At 37.4% G+C, this 27,024-nt stretch overlaps 5 protein-coding genes across 5 annotated transcripts; 1 reads left to right on the top strand and 4 right to left on the bottom strand.

Moving 5' to 3' along the window:
- Nucleotides 1–721: 721 nt before the first annotated feature.
- Nucleotides 722–4,351, bottom strand: LOC121265242 (glutathionyl-hydroquinone reductase YqjG-like). The gene is made up of 6 exons (XM_041168790.1): nt 4,144–4,351; nt 2,913–3,137; nt 2,653–2,829; nt 2,281–2,505; nt 2,015–2,143; nt 722–1,186 (listed from the first exon to the last, which is right to left on the bottom strand). The coding sequence occupies exons 1-6, from the start codon at nt 4,222–4,224 to the stop codon at nt 953–955; spliced, it is 1,071 nt and encodes a 356-aa protein (XP_041024724.1). The 5' UTR covers nt 4,225–4,351; the 3' UTR covers nt 722–952.
- Nucleotides 4,352–5,800: 1,449 nt separating this feature from the next.
- LOC121265239 (pentatricopeptide repeat-containing protein At4g19890) lies at nt 5,801–8,540 on the bottom strand. Its single transcript, XM_041168787.1, has one exon. It carries the CDS (start codon nt 8,481–8,483, stop codon nt 6,339–6,341), a length of 2,145 nt encoding a protein of 714 aa, XP_041024721.1. The 5' UTR covers nt 8,484–8,540; the 3' UTR covers nt 5,801–6,338.
- Nucleotides 8,541–11,669: 3,129 nt separating this feature from the next.
- Nucleotides 11,670–13,162, top strand: LOC121265243 (protein EXORDIUM-like 7). Its single transcript, XM_041168792.1, has one exon. The coding sequence runs from the start codon at nt 11,820–11,822 to the stop codon at nt 12,825–12,827; it is 1,008 nt and encodes a 335-aa protein (XP_041024726.1). The 5' UTR covers nt 11,670–11,819; the 3' UTR covers nt 12,828–13,162.
- Nucleotides 13,163–13,884: 722 nt separating this feature from the next.
- Nucleotides 13,885–18,473, bottom strand: LOC121265238 (uncharacterized protein At4g19900-like). The gene is made up of 5 exons (XM_041168786.1): nt 16,778–18,473; nt 16,540–16,689; nt 16,176–16,310; nt 15,438–15,632; nt 13,885–14,443 (listed from the first exon to the last, which is right to left on the bottom strand). Exons 1-5 carry the CDS (start codon nt 18,274–18,276, stop codon nt 14,257–14,259), a joined length of 2,166 nt encoding a protein of 721 aa, XP_041024720.1. The 5' UTR covers nt 18,277–18,473; the 3' UTR covers nt 13,885–14,256.
- Nucleotides 18,474–19,438: 965 nt separating this feature from the next.
- On the bottom strand, nt 19,439–25,611 carry LOC121266193. The gene is made up of 3 exons (XM_041169946.1): nt 23,681–25,611; nt 23,410–23,526; nt 19,439–23,325 (listed from the first exon to the last, which is right to left on the bottom strand). The coding sequence occupies exons 1-3, from the start codon at nt 24,044–24,046 to the stop codon at nt 19,939–19,941; spliced, it is 3,870 nt and encodes a 1,289-aa protein (XP_041025880.1). The 5' UTR covers nt 24,047–25,611; the 3' UTR covers nt 19,439–19,938.
- Nucleotides 25,612–27,024: the final 1,413 nt, after the last annotated feature.

The following is a 27,024-nucleotide window of genomic DNA, read 5'->3' as shown; positions in this document are numbered from 1 at the left end:
TCTCGTTCCTTCCGCCATCACTGACAACTGATACCAATTGTAATGAACCTTGTCCACAACTTACCAGAATCTGATGTAATTCGAGGTCATTAGCCTCCAGAATTCACAAGAAATTAAGAATAGAAGAGAGTAAGAGAAGAATTAGAAGAAATATAGAGAGAGAGAACGAATTGCACTTGAATGCCAAAGTTGGCCTCCTTTCCAACTTACGACTACTATTTATAGATGACAAATTCAGTTACATGAAACGGTTATGGAAACTACACAGCTTGACTCAAACGACAACCACAACACGACACCGTTCTATTTATTCCTTCTTAGCACTAAACAACACCATTACAGACAGTTAAACAACCAACACTTGAACAAAACACTGCGTTTTGATCATTCCCTCTTTATGAATATAAGACTTCAACCTTTGTTTATGCAAAACTCAATCCTTCATCACGTTATTCCCGATCTACTATCTCATTCAACTGCTATCATTGCAACCCGTAACACCGACAGCCTAAGCAGTTAACAAATGGTGAATGATATTGCAATAAGCATCATCTGGGGCTTGGAAGACAAACATCCAGAGCTCATGCATTTTATCTTCCAAAGAGAGTTCGAAATAAACCTTTCCGAAACAGCAAAGGAATGGTTTGCAGTGTTATTTATATGCACATTAAAAAAAAAATAATAATAACGCAATCAATCACATTAATAAAGTATACAAAAGATATAAAATTATTATTTTTTATTTATTTATTTTTGGAAGAAATAAAAAAAGTTCCCGGTAAACCATCTTTTCCACGCACATAACTTACAGAATAGCACACTCACATCCATCTGAACTTTATTTGAACACACATTTTCCAAGACTCTACCTTCCCTCAGGATAGATGAAGCCTAGAGGCAAGAAAAACTCTTAGGACTTCAACACACACAATTGTTTGCAATTCCACACGATCTATGCAGAAAACTTGTCTCTGCCGTGAGGGGTAGAGTAGTCAGTATTTGGGCCAACAGGAATGATGCCAAATGGATTGATAGTAGGATGGCTTCCATAGTAATGTCTTTTGATGTGCTGAATGTTGACCGTACTACTGATGCCAGGGAGTTGAAAAATGTCCTTGGTGTAATTGAACAGATTTGGGTACTCGCGTATCAGTTTCTTGTTACACTTGAAGTGGAGAGCATAAACCTGTAATTACACATTCTTATAAAAAAAAAAAAAAATTCTAACTTGCTTGAAGAATCTGCTATAGATAATAATGATATATGGCAGAATTTCATCCAAAACCAAGGCAGCAGAGCAAAGCCAAAACCAGAATTGCCAGATCTACGCTAAACCGATGATGATGTACCAGATTTTCCTTAGATAATTGAATTCCAAATATTCAAAAACAGAATCATTCAGAACTTTCCCATGCACAAGTCTTTTTGCATAAAAGCTCAAATTGAATTGCTTAAGCATATTCAATATGTGAGAGTTTCCAAACCATTGCAATGAAAAAGGGATAAAATGGCTATAGGGAAAATCACACATGAACTATTGGTAATCGCATAATTTAGTTCATGAGGTAGCCTAAACTTTTTTACTTTTGGTTCCTGAAATACAGAATTACTTAGAAGTTGGTCCTTTAGTTTAGAAAGTACTAACTTCGTTTCTAAAAGCTTTAATTATGAGCAATTCAACCCCTTCCTCCAGTGCCATAACAGAAATTGATGATTTGACAAATGTTTACTTAGGCAGGTCAAATTAAAATTCAGTTATAAAATTAAAAAATTTTAAAATTGGGATTAAATTAAAACAACTCCTATGTTTCAAGGGACCAAAGTTAAAATTTTATGCTAAACTTATAATAAGTAAGAACACCCCCTAAAGTTACAAATTGAAGGATAAAGGAAATGAAATGCTGCCATCAGCAGACTTCCAATGAAAAAGAAATGTGACAGAAATTATTCAGACAACCACATGATTAGCTTAATTTCCAGACAGGCTTCACTTATTGCTTGAGAGACAGATTACCTCATCAAATCTTATGAGACTGACAAACAATCGAATATCTGCTTCAGTCAGTGTGTTGCCACATATGTAGCGTTGCTTTCCAAGTATCTCCTCACATTTTTCCAAGGCTTCAAACACCTCTTTCAGAGACTGCAGAAAGAAGGATCAATAAGATACTAATAAAATAGCATAGTTATTGGCAGAATCCTTTGAGAATGTAAATAAAGACTACGACACTTCCTCCATCTAACCTGAATGTCTGGCATGAAAAAACTATACATACATACCTCTTCATAAGGCTCCTGCTTCTTTGCAAACCCACATCTATAGACACCATTGTTTATCCCATGATATACCCATTCATTAGTCTCATCAATTTTTGCTTGCAAGTGAGGAGGATAAAGGTCCAAAGCTGCATTCTCTGCTATATCATTGAACTCAGTATTTAACATGCGGATTATCTCTGCACTCTCATTGCTAACAATTGTTTTGAGTTTCTTATCCCACAGTACCTATCACAGAGCAAAAACCAACAATAAAGTACAGGAGTTTTAACTTTCTATTAGCCAAGAAAAAGGAGGAGCAAGAGAAAAAGAGGGGGGGGGGGGGGGGGGGGGGGGGGAAGGCGGAATTGGGGACACTTCATCTGGGTAACTTACAGGGACACTGTACTTTCCAGAGTAGTTTGGACTAGCAAGCTCATAAAGTTCTCTAATGCTTTTTGCTCCATTTAAAGGATCAGGTTTAGCCCCTGGTTCCTCTGTCTCTGAAGCAGGAAAAACCCATCCCATATATTCATCAGTCTCCTTTGTTCTTTCCCACTTGGGTTTGACCGGCTGATCATAGGCAAATAGACAAAATTGATATAGTCAGGCAATTTTGATCCCATCCCTAGAAATTTGTGATGAAATTCACTGACCGTGAAACTGATGGCCTTGTCAAGTCCTTTGATCTTCACGTATGTAAGGCACCTGGAAGCCCATGGGCAAGCATATGATACGTACAGATGATACCTTCCAGCTTCTGCTGGAAATTGGGAGTTTGGGTCTTTTGAAATAAAATTACGAAATGTTGATGCAGTTTTCACAAAAGCACCGGACTCTGATATCTCATCTACTCCTGATCGAGCCATTCGAATAAAGTGCTGAAGAAGAATATTGAATTGAAGAATTTATCATTACTTCCAACATTTTACAACTTCAATCCCAAGACCACATCGTGGAGCTATCGGATATCTTTCCAAGCTTAAACGTATAGAAAACGGTGAATTTACTAATTCAAATATATTCTCTTAACAATATTACTATCACACACAATTGTATCGTGATTTCAAAAGGACTTTGGTTGATCGATCTAGCACAACTGTCTAAATTATGTAAATTGCAGCACCCGCATATTTTGTTCATGAGAAAGACAATCACATGCTTCACCAACAGATGTAATTGATTCTCGATGATCAAGCAGTAGACATACGTATTCAAGAAACTACATATCCATGCAGGACTCGGATTAAACATAAGAACTTCTTTTTTTCCCTGAAAAAAAGGGAAAAACATAAACACACACCTCCAGAATCCCGGCATCCTGCTCTATTAGCTAGCAAAAGAGGACCATTTTCTTTTGTGGGCATCATTGTCAACAGCCTCAATTTCTTTTGCAGGAAAGCAGTTCCAAATTTAACTTATAAGGAAAATTTCAGGTTCATATGAGATGTTTTCCAGCAGCAAACCAAAAGTAACAAGAACTTCTTCGACGCATTATTCATGGACAAAACCATTGAGATATACGGGTTCTGAAATCATCTTCATGTCAAAGTACTTGAGAAATAATTTTCAATAAAGGAAAAGACGAGGAAAAACATAACCTTTCCCGACTTCCTTCAAGGCCATAAGAGTTTCAAATCGAAACCATAACGCAGATAATAGAGTAGCTCAAAAGTCGAGAACTATTCTTAGATCCATATATATCTATAGTTCATAAAAAGCTGTAATGCAGTTATGGTACTAGGAAACCATGTCTAAAGAACTTCATGGAAGCCATTCCCTTTCTACAGGAGCAGCTACTATTTTACGCTGCTCAATAAGATCCCAGATATCTTAACACGTCAAATTAGATCAACACGAGAGAAAGAGAGAGAGAGAGAGAGAGACCTTGGAATGGAAGTGGTGGACGATCTGCTTCTTTGTGGCAAATGGTAAGAAGGGTTTATTGAAGACGGAGATGGTGATCATGGAGTGAGATAAAGTGGGACTTTGATCGAAAGAAAGAAAGAACAAAATAATTGAACAAGAGATTATCCTAGAGTTTCTATCATTGTCAGCGAGTGGCCGACAGACACGACAGCCTTTGAGGTGTCTCCCTTATCTTTCCATTTTTAAAATTTTAAACCGTATTACGAAGAGGTCAGAAATTCTAAATTAGGGGGATATTTTTTCAACTTTATATTTTTAATGTTTTATAATTATATTGATGTGTGTTTTAGATTATTTTTATTTCATTTGTTTATTTAAAAATTATTTAATATATTATCACATCTTTATTTGAAAATGACTAAATTAAAATGAAAAATAATAACACTATTTGATATCCCATCTTTCAAACCTTACAATATTTTAAAAAATTCTTGGTAATAAATTAAATAATATGGTAGAGTGGGCTATAAATAATATAAACTTATATAAAAAATTCATATTATATTTTTATTAAATAATTAAATTTAATTAAAAACATTCAAATTCTATTATTATTTAAGAAAAATTGATCAAAAACACATAACAAATAAATGACTAAATATTAAAATAGTATCGTTTTCAAGACAGGTTAATCATGTAATTGGCCATTTTGTTAGAAATTATTTTTTTAAAGACAAAAAGTATGGTTAGGTAAGATGTAAGTGGATTTGATTCTCCTGTTGGGTCCCACCATATATCCTTCCTTTCAATTTTGACCAAATTGGGATAAATCTGTCTTTTTTCCCTGTGTTGGATAGGTAATTGAATTGAGAAAAGATAAACTAACAATTAGTGAATAAAATAATATTTTTTAAAAATTTTATTTTGGTTTTTATATTGATTTGATGTATCTAGTTTTTTTTTTTAAAAAAAATTATATTATAGGAAGAAGTCGTAAAATTTTATAAAAAAAAAATGACATTTTAAAATTTTTTTAAAAATTTTTGTTTTATTATTCAAGCAATCTTTTTATAAAAAAATAAGACTCGAAATGTGTAATAAGAGTCTATTTTTTTAATAGAATCTACGTTTTTATAAAAAGCATGCACAAATTTATACATTTGAAATTTGTATATAATATTAATCTATTCGAAATAGGTTTAACACCAGAGATAAAATATGCAAAAAAATAAAAATGAATGAGACTTTTTCCGTAACAGTAAAAATCTTCTGCAGTTAATCCTTCAAATTCTAACAAAAACAAAATCTTCAAAGGGGGAAACCATTTCCAAAGCAAGGCCTTGGGAAAACAAATCAGCTAATTTTTACTCTAAAATAATAGTGATATATTGGAAAAATGGAATGGTTTAGCATTGTCATTTGTCACTACAAGAAAATCGGTTTTCGTGTTTCAAATTCGCCACAATAAGTGCTTAAATCGTTGCATTTGACCATTCTCAACGATTAAATATTGCGTACATCCGTTGCATCTGTTTATTCACTTATATTTTAACCCAACGAATACCAAAAAGCGCTACAAATACTTATTTTTTGCGACGATTTTTTTTTTTTTTGCCACAAATGACCATTCAGTTTACCTATTAAATCATTGGGAAAATCTATTTACAGCGAATTATAATTGACGCAAATAATAAAAAATCCGCCGGAAATAAAAAATGACATTACACAGCTATTTGCCACCATAACTTATGGAATTATTCCAACCCAAGAACTAAATGAAACACAACAGAACACTGATTGCACATATTGCTAACATTGATAATAACTGAGTCCTCATTCAACATTACATTCAACTCAAATAGGATGTAATGTCATTTTCTATACGAGTCAAAAGACTCGAATATTTACAGTCCCTTTAAAAAATTGAGAAATCAAGAAATATTGAACCGTGATTCTAAGACACTTCTGGCCAATCCTTTGTGTCATTCAATGCATTTGTAAGTTTGTAACACCTCTTAACTGTTATTCAGGAAAGACTTAAAGATGTTCAATGGCAATGGAACTCCACATCCAATGAGAATAACTGGCTTACCATGCTGATAGGCTTCCAAGTTTTTAAAGATATCAGCAATAGGAAAAGGAATCACGCTACAAAACTCTTTAGCAGCTCAGCTTTTCAACATAAGTGAATTCACCAATCTTGTTAACCGCTGCTAACCAATTCCTTTAGAGATCTTCTCAGACAAGTTAGAAACAAGAGCATAGTTGTTGCTTTCATAACAAGCAGTCATGAATGCCGCCAAAGTCACACGATCTGCATTACTGTCCTTGTCTAATAATCTATGAAAGAACAATGCCGCTGCGCCCACTTTCCTCTCACTACAAAGCTTCCTGACCAAGGTATTAACAGTCCGGATCCAGAGCTTTGTGTCTAGTCTTTCTAATATAATCATGGCAGAAGCAGCATCGTCTATTCTGCAAAACTCATAAGCCAAGGTCAGCCGAGTAACTTCACAAGGGGCCAGCCCCTTATCTATCATGTTGTCATATAACCGGCGAGCCTCCTCCAACTTAAACCCTTTGCAAAGCCCACTTATAAGAGCACCATAAGTAATACTGTCCGGTGTACATCCATGATCTCTCATCCTATGAAAATACTTCACAGCCAAGTTCAGATTTCCATCCCTGCAGTAGCCACATATCATGGATGTATAAGTCTCCTTTGTTGGAACCAGGCCGAGCATGACAGCTTCTTCAAAAAATTTCTCACTCTCTCTTAATCTTTTTTGCCTACAAAAGGCAGCGATTAATGTAGTATATGTATGAATATCAGGTTGAAGGCCAACTTTGACCATCTGATTGAAAAACACCAAGGCTTGCTTAGTATCTGCCTGCTTGCAGTGCTCAGATATGAGGATAGTATACGTGAATCTATCAGCTTGCAATCCACGACTAAAACCCTTCTTAAGCAATTTATAAGCCTCGTGAACCCTTCCCTTTTTGCAGAGGCAATCGATAATTGCATTATATGTACAGATATTAGGAGGGAAACCCTCATTTTCCATTAAGTTCATCAACTCGTATGCTCTTCCAAAATTCCCTACTTTACAGTGCCCATCAATAAGAGTAGTATATGTTTTAGTGTTGGGGGCCAATCCCTGTTCTTTCATTCTGCTCAACAACATCTCAGCACGGTTCAACTTGTCCTCGTTGCAATACCCACTGATCATGGCTGTATATGTGTGAACATTTGGCTTGTAATTAGCACTCCGGACAAGCTTAAGAAACAGTCTAAAAGCCTTCTCAGTCCATCCCTTCTTGCAGAGCCCATCAATCAATGCTGTATGAGTATGCACATTAGGTTTCCAACCTTTCCGAACCATTTCCTCCAACGTTTCAAACGCTTGCTTAATGCTGCCCTTCTTGCACAACCCATGAATCAATGATGTGAAATTAATCACGTTTGGCGTCAAACCCATCTCAACGATCTTATTGAAATACCAAGACGCTCGATTAATAAAACCCTTTTCACAAAATGCACTGATTATTAAAGTAAAGGTCGCATTATCTACAACAAAGCTTCTTCCAAGCATTTCACTCAACCACCTGTCCGCCTCCAGAATTCTACCGATCCTACAATAACCAACAACTATCAGCTTATAACTGCAACAATCAGGAAACACCCCTCTAACGCACATTTCCTCAAACACGTTCTCAGCATATTCAACCATGCCCATCTCACATGCAATGCCAATTACAAAATTCAAGGTGCGAGTACTTGGCACCAAACCCTGATTTCGCATCTCAATAACCATATCAATAGCCTCCCTCAACCTCCCAATCTCAGCAAAATTCCTCACCATGCACTGCATCACTTCATGAGCCCTCTCCATATTCCCATTACCAATCAACGAAGTGGCGCACACTATATAAAGCCGCATAAAATGGCGAAACTTGGAGAAATCAATTGCCCAGTAAAAGAAGCTCAAGGCCACCATCGAACCCGCCTCGGAGGCAAGTGAAGCAACGACTGTAATGGCCTGTTCATGAGTCAAAGAATCAGCATCGAGCTGAATATTAAGCTTGGGAGGTGATATTCTCACATGGGCCTGTCGGTAGAAAGACTCGGAGACCAATGAACAGACTGTTCTGACAATAGAACGGGATTGTGACAATAACGATGAAGAAGAAGTGGGGTGCACTGGAGTGGTGCAGGGATCATGATCATGAGCATAGGAACACAAATCTCTGAGAGTGAAGAGCGAGGGGAGGGGACTGAAGAAGAGAGAAGTGTGGCTTGGAGAGGCAGATAGTTTAGGTTGAAGGCCATGGGATTTGAGGAACAAAAGGAGAACCATGAACGGATTTCGGGACTCATAGGCAAAAAGGGTTGTGTTGTGTAGGGGAAGCGTGGATCACCTACAACGGTCGAGCGTGTTTAAAGAAGTGGAAACAATGGGCCGGCTTGGTCTTGGGCTTGGGCTGGGCCCGAGTCACCACTTTTGATATGAAACTTGAAAGCAGTGAGCATTTTGATAGCCCATTAAACCATTGCTCGGTACAACTCACTGCACTATAGGGTAAGGTTTTGTTTGGATACAGAAACGGTTTCATCTTATATCATCTCAATTCATCTCATATTATCATTACAACTTTTTCAAATTTTTATGCGAAATATAATAAATAATTCAACTTTTTCAAATCTCAAAACAATAATAGTATTAAAAAATAATATTTTAATAATATTTTATTCAACTTTCATCTAAACGGAGGCTTAGTCCTTTGAAAAAAGTGACTTCATCATGTACAAGTGATTTTCTTTCATGGTTGCAATTCACTTTTTTACGAATAGCTTGCTTTAAATTTCCACATTGGAAATTTATATAAATTATTATTGTAAAACTTTTTAGTATATCATGTTTGTATGGATATAATTATAAAAAAAGAAAATTATATTTACAAATTGGTGCAAATGTTACATTTTCTCCATACAGTCAACGTAAGAATTTAATTTTTATGTTGTTCATACTTGCCGATATATTTGGTCCAACCAACATCTTATATATCATCAATGACATAAGGAACAGAACATGCCATGCCTTAATAGGTGCATGAAGTTTAATAATTTATATTATTCTAAGAAAACATTGAATAAAGGGTCCTATCGTTTAATACTTCAAAATAAAATTGACCTAGTTGTTGTGTATAATCAAGACCAAATATGTTAATGAGAGAACAATATCTTTTATATATATATATATATATATATATATATTTGTGCATGTGAACTTTGACATTCCAAAGTACATTGCACCTCATCTTGCAGTTATTGCCACTTTGTCAATATCACTCGCTTTTAACCAAATCAAAGCAAAGGAAGATATTCCAAGATCTTCCAAACTAGCTAGGTTATGAGAACAAAGAACTTCAAGATTGTTTAATATTAGTTTCTTGATTCAATACTCAACACTCTTTTGTTTCCATTTTGTTTGTATGCATTAAAGTTCCCTTTTGCTGCATTTTATATTGTTGAAGTTTCTTTTTGTTAATTCTGATTTCTTTTTGTTTTCTTTTCTTTTTTTTGCTATATTTACAAAAGAATTACACAAAAACAATCTCACAAACTGGCGTGGCTTTATCTTATTCTTTACAATAAAAATAATTTTATAATCTAACGAACCACATCAAATCACATGTGATTATTTTTGTATAATCTTTTTGTGGTTAGAATATTTCTCAGAAGATAATATAATTGAGATCATTTTCATGTGCTTTACAAACAATAATCTGTCCCTGCCTGACCTTCTATTGCAAGGCTTCATTTATTACCACAGCCCTTATTCATTTAAGATTATCTCTTTTGATTATTGGGTAATGGGTAGATAGAGTGGACCGGAGCATCTTTTAACCTTTATTTAGAATCCATTCCACCCCTATAATTAAGGGATGGGAATTGAAGATGCTTCTGATATCACATGCACCTCTTTTACCTTTACATGATTGCTAGATATTTTACTTGTTATTGGGGAAGCCTACTATCACTCATAGTAGCATGGATTTTTTGTGAGTCTGAGGCCATGCCACCCACCACATATCAAAGAATCAAGGACAACCTTCTAGTCCATTTTCTGATGACTCATTATTTTAGACGATAACAACTCCTTAGGTTACCATTTCTATAATTTACTTATTAATTTTCCATTTTTTAGTCATACTTAAAGTCATAGTTTGATATCAATTCCATTAAAAAGACAGTACAAAGAAATTAGTGATTATGGATATAAATTTCTTGCCTTTTCATGACCATTTTCATTGAGGTCGGAATTTGCAAATAACGAATTCTAGCCAATTGAAATGATCTTCTAATCTGATGACAAACGAGTAAGTAACGCGTAAAAACCCGCCCTCGAATTCATGAGAATAGGGTTTACCACTAAGACAACACCTTTAATCTTTATACCTAAGAGATAGTTTTTCTACAAAACAACTTAGCTAATATATTTGAAACTATTGTTTGTGCCCGAAAGAAGCATAGATAGTCAAAGATGTGAAGAGGGTGGAAACTTTGGATCGAAGGCATATGAATATCACATGCTTGCTTTTGCCAAAGGGTGCAGACATAATTATAATTCACTTTTACAGTTGGTGTCGACTCTGATCGTTTCACTCCCTTTCTTTATTGTCTCTGCCTTTATTTGACTCTCAGCCAGGTCAAGTGTTTATTTCATTCATATCACACCACCATTTACAGCGCAAATCGTGCAGGCTCGTTTCCTTTTTCTATTTGTTTCAAAATTTCAAGACAAGTTTTTTTTTTTTTTTTTTCTTTATCAAAAGTCGTATATTATATGTTCAGTCCTTTTGAGTATTATGAACTTATAATTTATTGGAGCTAAGAGTTCTATAGTCTATACTGCAAAACCCATTGCCATTCAGATGTTTATCATCTAGAATTCAAAGATTGAAAGTCAGCTATTTTGTCTTTTTCAAGAACGATAAGAAAGAAAAATAAAAATCTATGGTATCTTGGCATTTTAATATTGACCTGTTGAAGAAAGTTGGCAGAGGAAACAAAACTCTTTGAGAGGGATAAGTATCATATTTTCATATATAAAAGCCCCCTTTATAACTACATTTCTGAATATTAATAAAGGGAAATACTTTAGCCACAAAAAAATTACACAAAAGTAATCTCACAAATTGATGTGATTTGATGTGGTTTACTAGATTGTAAAGTTACTTTTATTATAAAGTAGATCTAACAGATTAGATGGAGTCACGTTAGTTTGTTGGATTATTTTGTGTAATTATTTTGTGGATGTATCAATACTCATAAATTACGAAATAACTCTGCTCTGATCACAATGTCTTACCATTGTTTATTTTGGGGTGTTACTAAATTATGAAATGCATTCAAAGGTTTGTTAGTCTTGCACCTTTTTCTAATGTGTGAACAAAAATAATAGAGAGTAAAAAAGCAAAGGGGAGCAACATAATTCTCATTGAAAAGTATATAATGATGGACATGTGGCATTATGTAAACATGCAAACCACCGCCCACCACAAGAAAATACTAAAGAAGAATCACTCAACCACCTCCTAACTTCTCATCAGTTTCTCTTTATAAGAGCTTCCTTAACTATCACCAGACTCAACACCTCAAGCCCACAATACCAATAGCAATAGGATACGAAATGCAAAAGCATCACTACTGCCATTTCCTTCTGATTTCTTGCTTTTGTTTCTCTGCACTAGCTCTTTCATGGAGCCATAACAAGCAATTCGATCAGGCTTTGAACTATGAGGGCTCCTCTGATCTAGTGAACCTTGAGTACCACATGGGTCCTGTCCTTGCTTCTCCTATAAAACTTTATGTAATCTGGTACGGCCATTGGAATCCAACTCACCAAGCCACCATAAGAGATTTCCTCTACTCCCTTTCTTCCTCTTCCACTTACCCTTCTGTCGCTGATTGGTGGCGGACTGTCCGGCTCTACACTGACCAAACAGGATCAAATATCACAGGGAGCATCGTCCTCTCAGGGGAGTTCTACGATTCTAAATACTCCCATGGTGGTTATCTGAGTCGTTTAGCAATCCAATCTGTCATCAGAACTGCAGTCAATGCAAATCCACGAGCTCTGCCTCTCAATCCTCACAATGGTCTCTACCTAGTGCTGACCTCTCCAGATGTTCGAGTCCAAGACTTCTGTAGGGCTGTCTGTGGCTTTCACTACTTCACCTTCCCAAACATTGTTGGAGTCACCGTACCCTATGCATGGGTTGGTCATAGTGGGACTCAGTGCCCGGGCGTCTGTGCCTATCCATTTGCATGGCCTAAGTATTCAGGAAGGCCACCACCAAGCACAAATGGAGGCAACAACATAATGCGTGCACCTAATGGGGATGCGGGTGCTGATGGAATGATTAGTGTGATTGCTCATGAGCTGGCGGAAGTGTCAAGTAACCCACTTGTGAACGCATGGTATGCCGGGGATGATCCAACTGCACCTACCGAAATTGCAGATTTGTGTATGGGTGTTTACGGGACTGGTGGGGGTGGTGGATATGTTGGTAAAGTTTATAGGGATTCTTGGGGATCTGGCTATAATGTGAATGGAGTGAAGGGAAGAAGGTTTCTTGTGCAATGGGTATGGAACCCTGTAAAAAAGAGATGCTTTGGGCCAAATGCTGCTGACTGAGAATATTTCTTGATTTCCTCCTCTACCTCTTGCTCCTGATGTATCTTAATATCTGCAAGACGGTAGGGTGTGCGGTTAACAAATGGCAATCGAAAGGAGCTAGGCTAGCACATACTGATGAAGGATGATGATCAGGTTGCCGTGGACCCAGATTTTATTGTGCTTTACAAAGAGCTGGTGCTTTATATGCTTTGCTCCACGAATTCCTACCTAGTTCTTTGTATACAACAAGGATCTATAAAACAGTCATGCATGGAGCTGTTTTGTTAACGAAAAGTGTTGTCCAACTCTAGCATGAATAAACAAAATCTTTTGCAGTTAATTTAAAAAATATATGTTTATTTTCTGCTCATACTGTATGGCATGCAGCTCTCCAATTCCAACTTCCCCAAAGCCTCCAATGGCATAGAGACGGCAATGAGTTCTCTACCCCTGCGGAGATGGAGGGACAGAACTTTCAAGTGAAACCGCAAAAGTGATTCCATAATTCTAGGAGGGAGTATTGTACTCCTTTCCCGGATAAAGATGGTGAGCCCGAGCATGTCTTTGTTTAGGGTGCCAACCAGTACTGTATGTTAAACTGCACCTGTTTCAAGGTCTGCACTAATCCCGGCCCCCATTCCAAGCACAATGCATAATCCAGATATTTCCAAAACACCAAGGTTTCATATTCCTCCAATTTGATTTTGGTTGTTCGACAAAGCTCTGACATTATAGATCAAATCTGATTTCCTACCAATGTTAGTCAACTGCATTATCCCGGATACACTTAAAAGGAGTGTTTGGGAAAATCCCAGACGTGACAATGTCAAGAATGTCAGCCTATGAAGAACATTACCATAAAAATCAAAGTCCAGGGAGATATTATTGCATCCTTGGGGAAAAAAAACCCATTCATGTAGAGAGAGTGCGAGAAAGACTATTCCAGCATCCTCAAGGGAGGACTTATAATATTTAATGAAACATCTTTCTACATTTTCATATACACCAGTGACAAATTCTCTTCGATGTCACAGGAAGAAAATCTTTCGACCAATGAAATAAAATATATATCATATGCATCTTTAACTTGATTATATATTACATTGGCAAGAAGACCGACGAAGATGAGTAATAAAATAAAAACATCCTGCTCAGCAACAAATCAGACTAAAAATTTACCCTGACCTATAAAAAACACGATTGATTTTGTATCGGCATTGTAAGAGACCTATGTTTTCAGCACAATGAACATACAAATAATACTGTACAAGTACACGAATATGGCTACACCTCATGTTACCAACCTAAACTCCGATGGCCGATACAACCCAGAGCCCCAGAATCTCAGATTTCTCTAGTGGCTAGGAAATGGATGCTTCGATAAGTTAAGGCTATTTGCTGCATTCTATTTTGACCTGATTTAGACAAATGTAGTCTTATGTGAAGGTCACAACACATCAAAACAATGTATATAGTGGTGATCAATAAGCCTGGATACAAGGCTGTCTGTCTCTGGAATGAGTGCAGATGTCAAGCTGTTCCAAAAATGAAAAGTCAATGACTCGTTCAGAATCTTCCTGAACAAAGCATCTTGTTGAGCTTTCTCAGTCTCAGTTGCCGGTGTAGAAAAATATCTGTTTGCAGCAAAAATGGGTTAAGTAATAAATGAGGAAAAATATGAGCGCCATGTGAAACAAAGGTGCCACACAACTTGTTTGAAAACATAAGGCTAGAGCCATAAAATAATAAAAAAATGAAGTAAACATGAATCAGGGTATCAGACAACCCCACATGGCAACTACATCACTCTGGGGAGCAAAAATAACTGAAGCAAGTGATCGGATTTTCTATATCAAGCATTAACAGATAGATTAGCTCAGGGATAAGACAGCAATTGACTCAACATTAGTGCCATTGTTCAACAGCATGGGTGGGAAATGCAGTCCATATCAGGACGTCACTTTGGCATATCCATGGGTTGGGATAAAACATAAATAGTTATGTTACCAACTTAAAACAACAATAATAAACGTAATGACAACAGTAATAGTAGTAATAGTAATAGTTGCATTTTTCTCGCCCTATCTAAATTGGCACTTTTTCTGTGTTTTTCTGCATCAAAACAGAGGTTTATGCTATGATTAGAAATTTTGTGCTGGCAGCCAAGTTTCTGCATTTAAGTTAATTTATTTAAAATCTAAAAGGCCCAAAAAAGGGTCCATAGACTTGAACAGGTAAGTAGGTGGCAGTATGGGCCTCATAAAAGAGCCAAAATAGCCTCAAATTAAGACCAAAGCAGGTCTTAATTCCAGCGCCATCAACCTTTTGTTATGATCACGAGGGTTAAAGACTTAATTAAATTAGTATCCAATAGTCCTAGACCTTTTGGATCAATGGTTGGTTCTTTAACAATTTATATCAAAGCAGAAACCACGTCATGAGTTCAAGTCACAGAAGGGATAACCTATAGGCTGAATTAAAATGCCTTGGTAATTTGTATAGGCTGCATTAAATTTTATTTAGATGCTACTACAACTCAAAGATCACGATGCTAAAAAATGTCTTATAAATGCCCTCACCAGTATATGCATTAAAATACATAAGATGGCAATGAGTCTAGATATATACCTTGTGATATGCAGAGAACTGATAGGGAAGAAAGTGAAAGAAGCTTGCACATTCAATTCCAGCTGTTTAGTGGATGTATTCTCTAGACTCAAAAACTTTCTTGCAACTCTTGTCAAAAGATCAGCCCCATTCCATCTCAAACGTGTATCATCATAAGTCATATAGAACTCTTTCAAGCACTCCATTATGAAAGAGCTACATCAAAAGGGGAGGAAATATCATATCCAAACTTTCAATGTATAATCCAAAGTTTTTTTTTTTTTACTCTCACTTTTCTCCCAATAAATGAATTGATCATAACTCATAACATATATATGACGAGAAGATCAACTTCATGTCTGACATCTAAAACTTAATTCTTTCTTTTTGGTCATAAAGCAGTTCTTTCTCTCCAACAGTGAGTTCTCTGTCCTCAAGCTTCTTCAGAAAGTCATTGCAGTTTTCAGAACAGAGATAACAACAAAATCTATCACAATTCACAAACAAACATGTGACATGCACAGAAAAATATTTTAGTAACAATCCTGCCAATCCCCGACTCCATGCTCTGTGCCCCCACCCCCAAAACAAATCTATATAATACATTTCATTACGGTGCAATGTCAACGAACAGAACATAGAAATTCGTGATTGGAAATCTGATCCAGTTGATAGTGAAGAAGGGAAAGAACAAACGTGCAATAACGATCAACTATAGCAAATGAATTCCTACGATTGAAGAACGTGTTCTGTTCTTACCTGTGCTTCCTAAATGCCATCACAGCACCATTCAAAGAACTTCCAGTAAGATGATCCTCCATACCAACAATATTATTAAGCACAGATAACGGCTTCAAAATTATGATATCAGAATCAAGATATATTCCACCATATCTGGACAACACAATAAAAGAGAAACAATAGTTTAACTTGAAAAAACAAACTCACTAAACAAAATAAATACTGAAGTTACTAATGATGCAGTCTATCCAATCCAACAGTATATTGCCAATATCAGCATCCAGAAAATTAAGATGGATATCACCATGATCCAAACAGAATAAACTTTTCACCCAGAAAAAGTATCTAGAAGAAATTGTACACATACACTAAGCATGCTTACTTGTAGAGAGCAGCAAGACGGACAAGCTCACTGTAGTGAGTACAATAAAACTTTGTCTTTCTCCATTCAAACCAGACAGAAGCAAATACGTGGGTCGGGGTATCCTTCAGCAATTCGTCAAGATTTGGCATGGCAACAGCAACTTTATAACTTAACGAAAATAAAAAAGGAATCTCACTTTCGGATGGGGAAAAACTGCCAGACAGACATAAAAAAGAGCAATAAGATGAGAAAATACCCATCATTCACAAGGCTGTACTTGAAAAAATCAAGCTCGATTGTCTCCGAAAACACCACAACACAGGCGTCTCGATGCCAAGAAAGTAAACTCTCAAGCCCCCGCTGGTGCCGCACACCATACGTCCAAGGTGGCGAATTCCACACCATAAAAACTCTCATATCACACTTCTCCTTCCTAAAAAACGCATCTATAAAATCCGAAAACGACAGTCGTGGATGTAAGCCAGGATAGTAACCCCATCTCCTCCCATCTGCATATATATGACCCGAAAACTCAGTCTTACCTCCAACCAGATCATCATCCACATCATCTAAACCACCACCATTATGACCTAATTCACCATTCAACCTGTCAATCTTCTTGGATGAACTCAAATCTCTATTGCTAGAACCAATAATTGTATAACTAGTCAATCCATTACCTACATCCTGCACTGAGGTCCTATGCTCTGTTCTCTTACTGTCAATCCTATCAGATAAATTCAAAACCTCATCCTCTGTATTGATAATTCTCCTACCATTCAATCCATTATCTACATTTACATTTTCAATTAAAGTTCTACGCTCCGCCCTCTTCACCTCAGTTCTTAGTCTCAAATCTCCACCACTACCATTGAAACTGCTATCACTCTCCTTACTTGCCACACCAAAACCAATGTGGTTTTCTTTGGGTTTCAATTTGCTATTCACCTCCGAAACACTCAACGGCTTTTTGGCCAGAAAAGGGGGTCTCCTGAATTGATTCAACCACCATTTCTGGGCCAACCGATCGCCCCTCGTCAGCGTGGTGACACCCACACCATCTGGATCTTGAAGCATCGGATTATTCAAAGGGTTCAAAGCCTCCACATTGGACTTAAACATTTTATCCCTCCTCAAGAAGTCGCTCTTCTTATCGAACCAATCCCCCCACCCTTCCCTCAAGGGCGAGGCTCTCCCACGACCCGTCAGTTTCACCAACAGCGCGTCCTCGATCGAAACCAACTCGGTCACCTTCCGCCGCACCATCTCGTCCACCGGCACGTCGTCGGAGCCAATCGCGGCCTTACTCCGATCATCCATGCTCGATCCTATCATGATTCCTAACCAATCGTCGTCCCACTGGTCGATCGAGCGCTTACCAATAGCCCTCCTGATGGCCCCACTGAGATGGTCGAAGAAGTATCCGGAAGCCCGATACTGATCCGATTGGTCGTTGTCATCTTCATCTTCGGCTTCGTCATGCTGTTGTTGCTCTTCCTCGACAATGTCAAGCTCGTCGATTTTGTCCTCGGAGGTCGAAACGCCCTCGTGTTGGGAGTCGGAGAGGATGGGGGTGGAATCGATGTCGTTTTGGGATCTTGTGTAGAAGTGGTTGCGGTAAGGGTGAGATTGGGAGTGCGAGAGGCTGCTGTAGAGGAGAGAGACAGAGAGGAGGAGGAGGAGGAGCGCAGAGATGACGGCGCAGACCTGAACTCCGTAACGGGGCCGCCGACGTATCCGGAGGTTCCGGAGCATTTTCCGCCGTTAGAATTAACGGGGAAGGGACGTTATCGAGATCGAGAGAGAGGAACTGTTGGAGTTCTCAGGTTCGGCGCCCGGCGGAGTGCAGAGGTTGTCTCGTACCGATACATTCTTTATGAGCCATGCTGGCATTCTGCCGGTGGGCCATTCTAACCACCTGGCAAATCCTCCGTCGAATGGCTCTGTTCGAACGCCTGGACACAGTTTTTTTTTTTTTTTTTTTTTTTTTTTTTTTTTTTTTTTTTAACGCCCACCACCGCTGGCTGCTCCCGCTTGATGTGGCATGCCCACGTAACATCAATTTTAAACATTTAAAAAATAAAATTGAATCAGTCGGGACGTTAGGCTTACATAATTTTAATTTTTGTTCCTCTCTCTCAAATAACAAAATCCTAACTCCTGTCCTGATCTTGCCTTCTTCGAATCCTCCATCTCAACTCTACATGGTAGAAGGTTTTCGTCATTCTCTCCTCCACCTTCCACATCGTCTCCTACAATGTCTCCTCATACATAAACAATGCTCAAAGACGGATGAAAACGTATTTTAAAAGTCTTGTACACTTAATTAAGTTTCACCATTCGTGATGTTTAACTATTGATGAACTTTATTTCATGTTCCCACATGGTCTCTCGATCATACACTTGTATATTACAATGTTGATGTGGTATTGTCTTGATCTTACCTTCTTCGAATCCTTCATCTCAACTCTACATGATAGAAGGTTTTCGTCATTCTCTCCTCCACCTTCCACATCGTCTCCTACAATGTCTCCTCATACACAGACAATGCTCAAAGACGGATGAAAACGTATTTTGAAAGTCCGGTACACTTAATTAGGTTTCACCATTCGTGATGTTTAACTATTGATGAACTTTATTTCATGTTCCCACATGGTCTCTCGATCATACAAGATATACTACACTTGTATATTACAATGTTGATGCGGTATTGTCTATTAGTTTATTTTTTATTTTTAACTTTTAAAAAGGAAGAGTCTATCTAAGGGCTAGCTAGATATGATATAACATCAACGAAAAAGAATATAAATGAGTATATGGCAATTTCTTTGCTTCAAATGCATCCATTGGTAGGACTCAACTCTTTCCATTTGCCACAATCCAAGACACTGACTTCTTTCACCACTAAACAGCAAAATGGTAATTCTATCTGTATTTGAAACTGTAGCAATTTACCCCCAGCAAACAAAAGAATCTCCAAAAAAGTGGAAAGAAAAATGGTCCTGCCAGCACACCAAGGCTACCCAAGTGACAAAACCATTAAAGTGAGCAGCGCAGGGACATACATTTCAGCTGCAGACTTGACTTTGTTAGTTCAAGTTATATACTAACCAGCAACATCTATTTCATTTTATCTTTAGCCCTGTTTTAAAAAAACAAAAACAAAAAACAAAACAAAGTAAAATCCAGATGCTTCAATCGGGATGACAGAATATTCCACAAAAGACTCCTTATCTTGAAGAGATAATATTGAATTCTGGTGAGTCAATACCGTTCTTCATCCATTCCAAAACTGCTGGGGAGAGCTTCATTGCCATTCTCAAAATCAGATCATGTTCAATTTCAAAGCTTTTGCCTCTCACAAAAAATTTGGTATTGTTTTTCAAAATTGAAGCACCTTAAATTTTCAGAAGACACCTAAGACTGTTTGACAATGGATCCCGGAGCTAACTGCTGATGGTTTCTCTTATCTTCATCTACACTGATTTCTACAAATTCTTCGGGCATCTTTCCCATTGTACAAATCTGATTACTTAAGCTGTTCATTGCGTCACCAATGGCAATCTCACCACTGACAAGACAAAGTTCATTAGCATTTTCCACACTTTCAGGTAACTTCTTTCCATGTTGACCATCACCATTAACAATTCCTCCAGCATATTCTTCTGCACTCTCTATAAATGACTCTGACGATGAAGTGGCCGGTATCAGACAACCTAAGGACAACTGATCCGCCATGGGATCCTTAATTCCCAAGACATCATCAGCATTAGGAATCTTGTCTTCACAAGTATTGTAGATGCCAGCATCTTTTGAAGACTCTTTTCGGTCAAGTCTAGAAAAAGTCTCATGACTTCCAGCTTTCGAATCTCCATAGTTTGAACCTCTTTCAACATCAATATTAATGTTCTTATCCTCACAACTGTTTGAACAAGTTGCAAGCAGCAATTCAGCACTTGAGGACAACTTGTTTTCCTTATCATAGCTCCCAACCAAAGCCTTGCAACTTTCCTTTTTATCTTCACTATTAAAAGAACTCTCTTGTGATAATACATCCAGACTCTGACTAAAGTTTGGCCTAATCAACTTTCTTCTTTTGCGCTGCACGCCAGACAAGCAATCACTCCCAGCAATTTCATCACACACTCTACTCTTGGTATCATCATGAATTTTCCGAACTTCACTCCGACGTTTGAAATCCACATATGGTGTCCCTCTAGCTCTCTGATGATTGAAATCCACAAAAGTACCTTCACCAGTTTTGTCAACAATCTCTTCAACAATTGAAGTCTTATTCATTTTAATCTCCTTTAAGTTCATTTCCAAGCAATCCCCTTCCAACTTGGGGTAAAAGGTTGGTTCTTTTTTATTTCCAAAGTTTTCGACATCATGTTGCTTGAACAATGATCTAGACTTTGCAGTCTTTGCCCATGGGCAGCGACTCTGATGTGACATAGCCATGATTTTATCTGCTGATTTATCCCTGTCTCTTTCCTCCTCAAGGCCAACGGCATCACCATTTTCCCGTTCAAATACATCTGAAGCCAAAGCCAGACGAGAAAACACACTATTCTTGCCCTTCTCACAGCCAGAAGATATGTTTCCAGAATGCCGATGACGATTGAGATCATGATTTAGTGATTTGGATTGGCACGCGCCCCTATGTTTCAGAGAATAATCATAACAGTGCAATTGGACCTGACCCTTATTTGACAAAGGAATATTACCAGTATAGGATTTTTTCTTCTCTTCCAGCCGCATACCTTCATGCTTTTGGTTCCCTTGTGACTCTACAGGAAATTCATAATCAGAGTTAAAGGAAGGGTGGATACTAGACTCTTTAGTTTTTGCCCATTGGGAGTGACTCTGACGTAATGTTGTCATTATTTCATCGGCTGATTTATCCCTATCACATTCCCCGTGGCCAACTTCAACACCATTTTCCCGTTCCAATACATCTGAAGCCAACGCTAAACGAGAAAACACACTGTTCCTGCCCTCCTCACGACAGTTGAGATCATGATTTAGTGATTTGGGTTCATGGTCACACCTGCCCTTATGTTCAAGGGCATAATCACCACCGTGCAACTGGAGCTGACCCTTATTTAGCAAGGGAATATTGCCAGTAAGCAATTCTTTTGTCTCTTCCAATTGCATACCTTCATGCTCAAAGTTTTCTTGTGACTCTACAGGAAATTCATAATCAAAGTTAAAGTCAGAATGTATACTAGACCCTTTTATCTTTGACCTACGGCAGCGGCGGCTTTGAGATAACATTGCCACAACTTCATCTGCAGATTTATCCTTGTTGCATTCCTCATGGTCTACATAATGACCATTTTCCTGTCCATATACATCTGAGCCCAAAGCTAAACGAGAAAACACACCATTCCCACTCTTCTCACAGCCAGAAAACATGTTCTTAGAATACTGACGACAGCTGAGGTCATGACTTAGTGATTTGGGTTCATTGCAGTGCAACCGGACCTGATCCTTATTTGACAACTGTATATTACCAGTATATACTTTGCTCATCTCTTCCTTTCGCACAGCATGCTCAAGCTTCCCTTGCGACTCTACAGGAAAGCCATAATCAAAGTTTAAGCAAGGGTAGATACAGGAACTGGAAGAATAAGATGATGGAAACTTGTTTTCGTTCCCACTATTCCCAGTCTCTAATAAAGGCTCAGGAACTGAAGGACGTTTTGAAAAAGAGAGGCCCTTGAAACCTTTATTCTCAGAAATTTCCGTGGTTGAGTTTTCAGAATAAGAAGCCCCCGAAAAAGGCTTACTTGTCCTGTAGCAAATATTCTCCTGATGGTTGTGGATAGAGAAAGGAACACAGTTTCCAAGGCCAGAACTATCATTTTGACATTTCTTTATATCATTAGGCCCTACCAATGGGAAATAGGATTGGTTTCTGGGGGAACGAACGAGATTCCGAGCACATTTTCCAAAAAAAGAACGTTCTTGCAATGAATTAGAGCTGTGATCAATTTCAGAAGGTGATGGCTGCCTTGAGTTAATACCAGCAATATCAGGGTCAAAAGGGCCTGTGCTCATACCAATTGCATCTCCGTACAATGTTGAACGCAAAGGGTAAGAGATTTGTGGCTCAATTGAGCCTGAAAATGTGGAATGAGGCCTCAGTTGATCTTGAACCACAGAACCTGCATCCCAAATGGGCTTCTGAGAGTAGATGGATCTATTTAGGTTAGGTTGCAATGTACTGGGGCACACAGCTGAGAAGGATGGCACAAATCCATCATCCATATCACGTTCACATTCTAGCCTCTCAGTCCTTGCAAACCTGCCATTATCCGGAGCTTGCGTAACTGTACCCAAAAGGAACCCAGAATGACCATTTGATATGACGGGTCCATCTTCGCTAGCCGAGGTACATTCACTCCCTGACCTCTCACACACAGCAAATCTGCCCCCATCCCTTCCAACTGTAGCCAAAGAGTCCCCAAGATACTCATTCCCGGTAACTGGCCCAAGCTCATTGTAAACATTATATTTATTTCCCACTCCAAAACTGTTTGCAAACCTTCCTTCATCGCGTTCTCTTTCAATGAAATAGCCAGATGATTTTAGAGGGTTGTCAGTCAAGAGAAGGGGCCTATCATAATCATCAGGATCATCCCTGTCTTTTACATTATCACTCATTAAAACCTCAATATCATCAGCTCTCGTGCCTCTACCCATTGTACACGCAGTTGAGACTTTAACTTTGTTCGGCTGCCTTTGAGGTAGGTCATCAGTTATCCTTCTCAAACTAAACAAGCTTAGAAGCCTTTGTACCTAAAACATGAATATTACAAGGCATCACTAAAAACACTGTAAATAATTCCAAAGAATTCGAACTTCAACAGGAAAGGAGCGGACCTGCTTTTCAGACAGCCCAAAGTTAAACTCGTTAGCTGAAAAGTAATTTTCCTTGATTGCCTCATAAAATTCAGCCTCAACTAGTGGGCGACAACGCCAAATTGGAGTCATTTTTACCTGCCAAAGAAATCGGCTAAGAATAAAATCAATTTAAAATATAAAGTTACGGAAATAAATTGATCTCAAAAGCCTTCTCCCCGCTAATACTTGAAAAGGAATATAAAAAGACAAAAAAATCAAATGCATGAAAGAAAGATATAGTAATCCACACCTGACATGGGAATTGCTTCCCGGATGAACGGAATGCATGGGGGACAATATTCCGTGCACCGTCAGAGCATGCCTGGAAAACACCATGAAGTTTTCTCTCCTCATATTCAAACAAAAACAAAATCATTCCAGCTTTAACCTGCTTTACAAAAGAGCCTTGAGAAGCTGGAAGGCCAAATAGTCTCCGTCTATAACATTCTCTTTTGGTGGCACTGTTCGACATAAAAATTGCACCATATTCAGGAACACGTCCGGGCACACCACGCCGCTCGTTATCAAATTTCATCGATGCCTTCAATGTGCTGTTATATTCAATAACGATGATAATGACTAAGAAAACTGTATCAGGGTGACAAGATGCAATCATATGGGTTAAAGTAGTTCCCCGTTTTGTCAAAAACTTAATGCATGCTACTCATCATCCCACACCACACATTTTACATATTTTTTAAAAAGATTAATTTAATTTAATTTTATTTTATTCTTATTAAACTAATTGAATTGTTTTACTCATTATCCACACACCACATACTTGTTATGGAAAAAAGGAAAATAAAAATAAAAGAAATATGGTGTGTGGGATGCTAAGTAGAATTATTCTAACTTCATAGGTCCACCAGGGCAAATTTTATCATACTAATACAGCCAGCACGCCCGCGCAGGGACACACACAGAGAGAGTTAAGCAAGCACAAGCTAGTAACCTGGGAGAAAGGGGGGAAATTGTGAAGGAAAATAAAATGATGAATAATAACACGCATAAAAGCACCTTTGCAGCCCGACAGACTACCCCAGAATTGATTAATGAGATCTTTTGCTAGTTTAAATCAACGATATCCTCTCCAAAATGGCAACTCGAAAGAACAATAAACATTAAATTATTTACGGAAACCGGCTACAAATTAAACTAACAATATTATGCGGAAAAAAAAATGTATCAATTAAAAGGCTGGCAAATATAATCCTAAGTCGTTAAAATTATCACGACCGCTTCCGTAGGTGAACAGTTTCTGGGCCATAGATGCAGCACCAATCCTTTAGGCGGACCCCAACTTGTCAATGCTCGCTTCCTAACTTAAAAAAACTAACAATTCATGACACACCAAGCCAACCAAGCAACCAAAGAATCAAACAAAGCAAGAGAACTATGCATTTATTATGGATTTATATAAAATATTGTTTGTTAGAATCCAGGCCACCAACGGCGGAACAAAATACATAATATTGATAGTCAAACAACCATAAAAGGCTTAAAAAGCCGTGAATTGGAGCATGAAATGATTTTATGCATTCAAACATATGAGAACCAATAGCAAAATAGTGCCAATTTCATAAACAAAATTCCGCCTACAGTTATGACTCCGTTTGCGCAGAAATACTTGCAGGAGAACTTCTCCCCTACGATAACATACACACATACATATACCGACATAAAATGCACAATGAAACGCTTAGAAAAGTTAATCCACAAACGTAGTGGCGGAAAGATCATACTCGTTCTCTTTGTATATAACCGTAAACGATTTTCCGGTGAAAACAAACGGAACCAGGAGACGATAACACGCATGAAATAAACCAAACGAAAAGGTGAAAGAAAAGGAAAATCAATAAAAAAAAAAATACGATTATCGTGGAAGCGAGGAAGAGACCTGTAAAAATCTCTGTTTGGCCGATAAGGACTGTGGAAGAAAGACGGAAGAAGTTCGAAAGGACTGGATATTACAAAAACAGGCGGTTGATAACTATTCAGATAGTGAAAAAGAAAAAGAACATCCAAGAACGCACAAATGGTATGAAACCGCGAAAAGAGATAGGGAGAGGCACGGAAAGGAAAGCACGGATGTGGAGGTTGGCGAGGCCGAAACGTCGCTGTGTTTTGAATTTGAAACGAGATATAGAGAGAGAGAGAGAGAGAGGAGAGATATCGCGATGCAGATTGAGTTTGGTAGGTATGACCCTATGACACGCGAGATAGTGTGTGGGTCCCGCGTAAGATTTGCTAATAATATCTCTGTACAGCTGCTTATCATCCTTCACAACATATTATATTTATTTTTTATTTTTTTATTTTATCTTTCTTAAAATAATTAAATTATTCTACTATTTTTTATATATCATATATTTCATAAGAAAAATAAATAAAAATAAATATAATATTTAATGTATTGAGATGGATAAAATTTTTCATCTTTACAAATACATATTATATTTATTAAATTTTTTTAAATTTTAATCTTCTTAAATTAATTGAATTTTTTATTTATTATCTATATATTATATATTTAGTAAAATAAATTAAAAAATTATGTATAATATATGATTGGGGATAAGGAGTATAAATTTTTTTTATATTAATATTTAGATTTTTTCTATTTGTTAAAGGTCGCCGGTGGAGTGGACAGGAGGAACAAGGATCGGATTGTCTAGAACTCCAACCCGATTACAGTTTAATAGTTTTTAATAAAAAAAAGAAAAAAAAAAAAAAAGAAAGAAAAAAGAAAATTAATGGTTTTGGCATACCAGACTGCTACTCTTTACGCAAGTGTTTTCTCTCTCTCTTTTGCGGTGGAAAAATGTAGTAATAAATACACAATATTTTTTATAATATATTATAAAATAAAGATATTTTTATAAAATAATGTTAGTTTTATAAAGTTTCTCCTTTCATCATTTTTCGCGGGAAAAAGGGTCCGATGATGAGTGTGTTAATTGTTAGGTCATGTCATGCATTTATTAGTTGTCACATGGTTTCCCCCAGAATAATATCAATAATAATATTCATAATCATGGGTATTTCTCTTCTCCAGATATAATCCAAAAAGTTTATTAGTATTATCTTGGTGTGGATTAAAAAAAAAAAAAAACTTAGTAACTAAAATAACTCGATTTCTTTTCTTTTCAAAAATCCTGTTATTGTTTTTATATTTTTTCGGGGTATGTAGACGTGAGAGGGATGAGACACTAAAATGTAACTTTTGTGGGATATGGGTAAGAACAATGACTTGCATAAGCCTAAATAGATAAGTCACTCATAATTTATTTGCAAAAAAGTGAACTAATAATCAACTTGCGAATTGCAATTTCGTTTCATCTTTTTACCCATAAATGCACCAGAAACTTTTTTTTTTTTTTTGACCGGAAATATTTTCGAGTCCACGTGAGATGAGGGAGTTTATGCATATGATTGGGGGGGGGGGGGGGGGGGGGGGGGATCCAGTTGGAGTTTGCCACGATAAGAAAAATGGATCAAAATCATGTCGGGCTACAGGATGAAGAAGCTTCCAATAAAAGGACTACAGACGGCCTTTGGACCACCTGACTAATTTTTCCGAGTGCATGAAAATTA

The sequence above is a fragment of the Juglans microcarpa x Juglans regia genome, chromosome 5D (assembly GCF_004785595.1).
Source record: "Juglans microcarpa x Juglans regia isolate MS1-56 chromosome 5D, Jm3101_v1.0, whole genome shotgun sequence".
Classification (NCBI taxonomy): Eukaryota; Viridiplantae; Streptophyta; class Magnoliopsida; order Fagales; family Juglandaceae; genus Juglans; species Juglans microcarpa x Juglans regia.
This window is presented reverse-complemented; position numbering and strand designations above follow the sequence as displayed.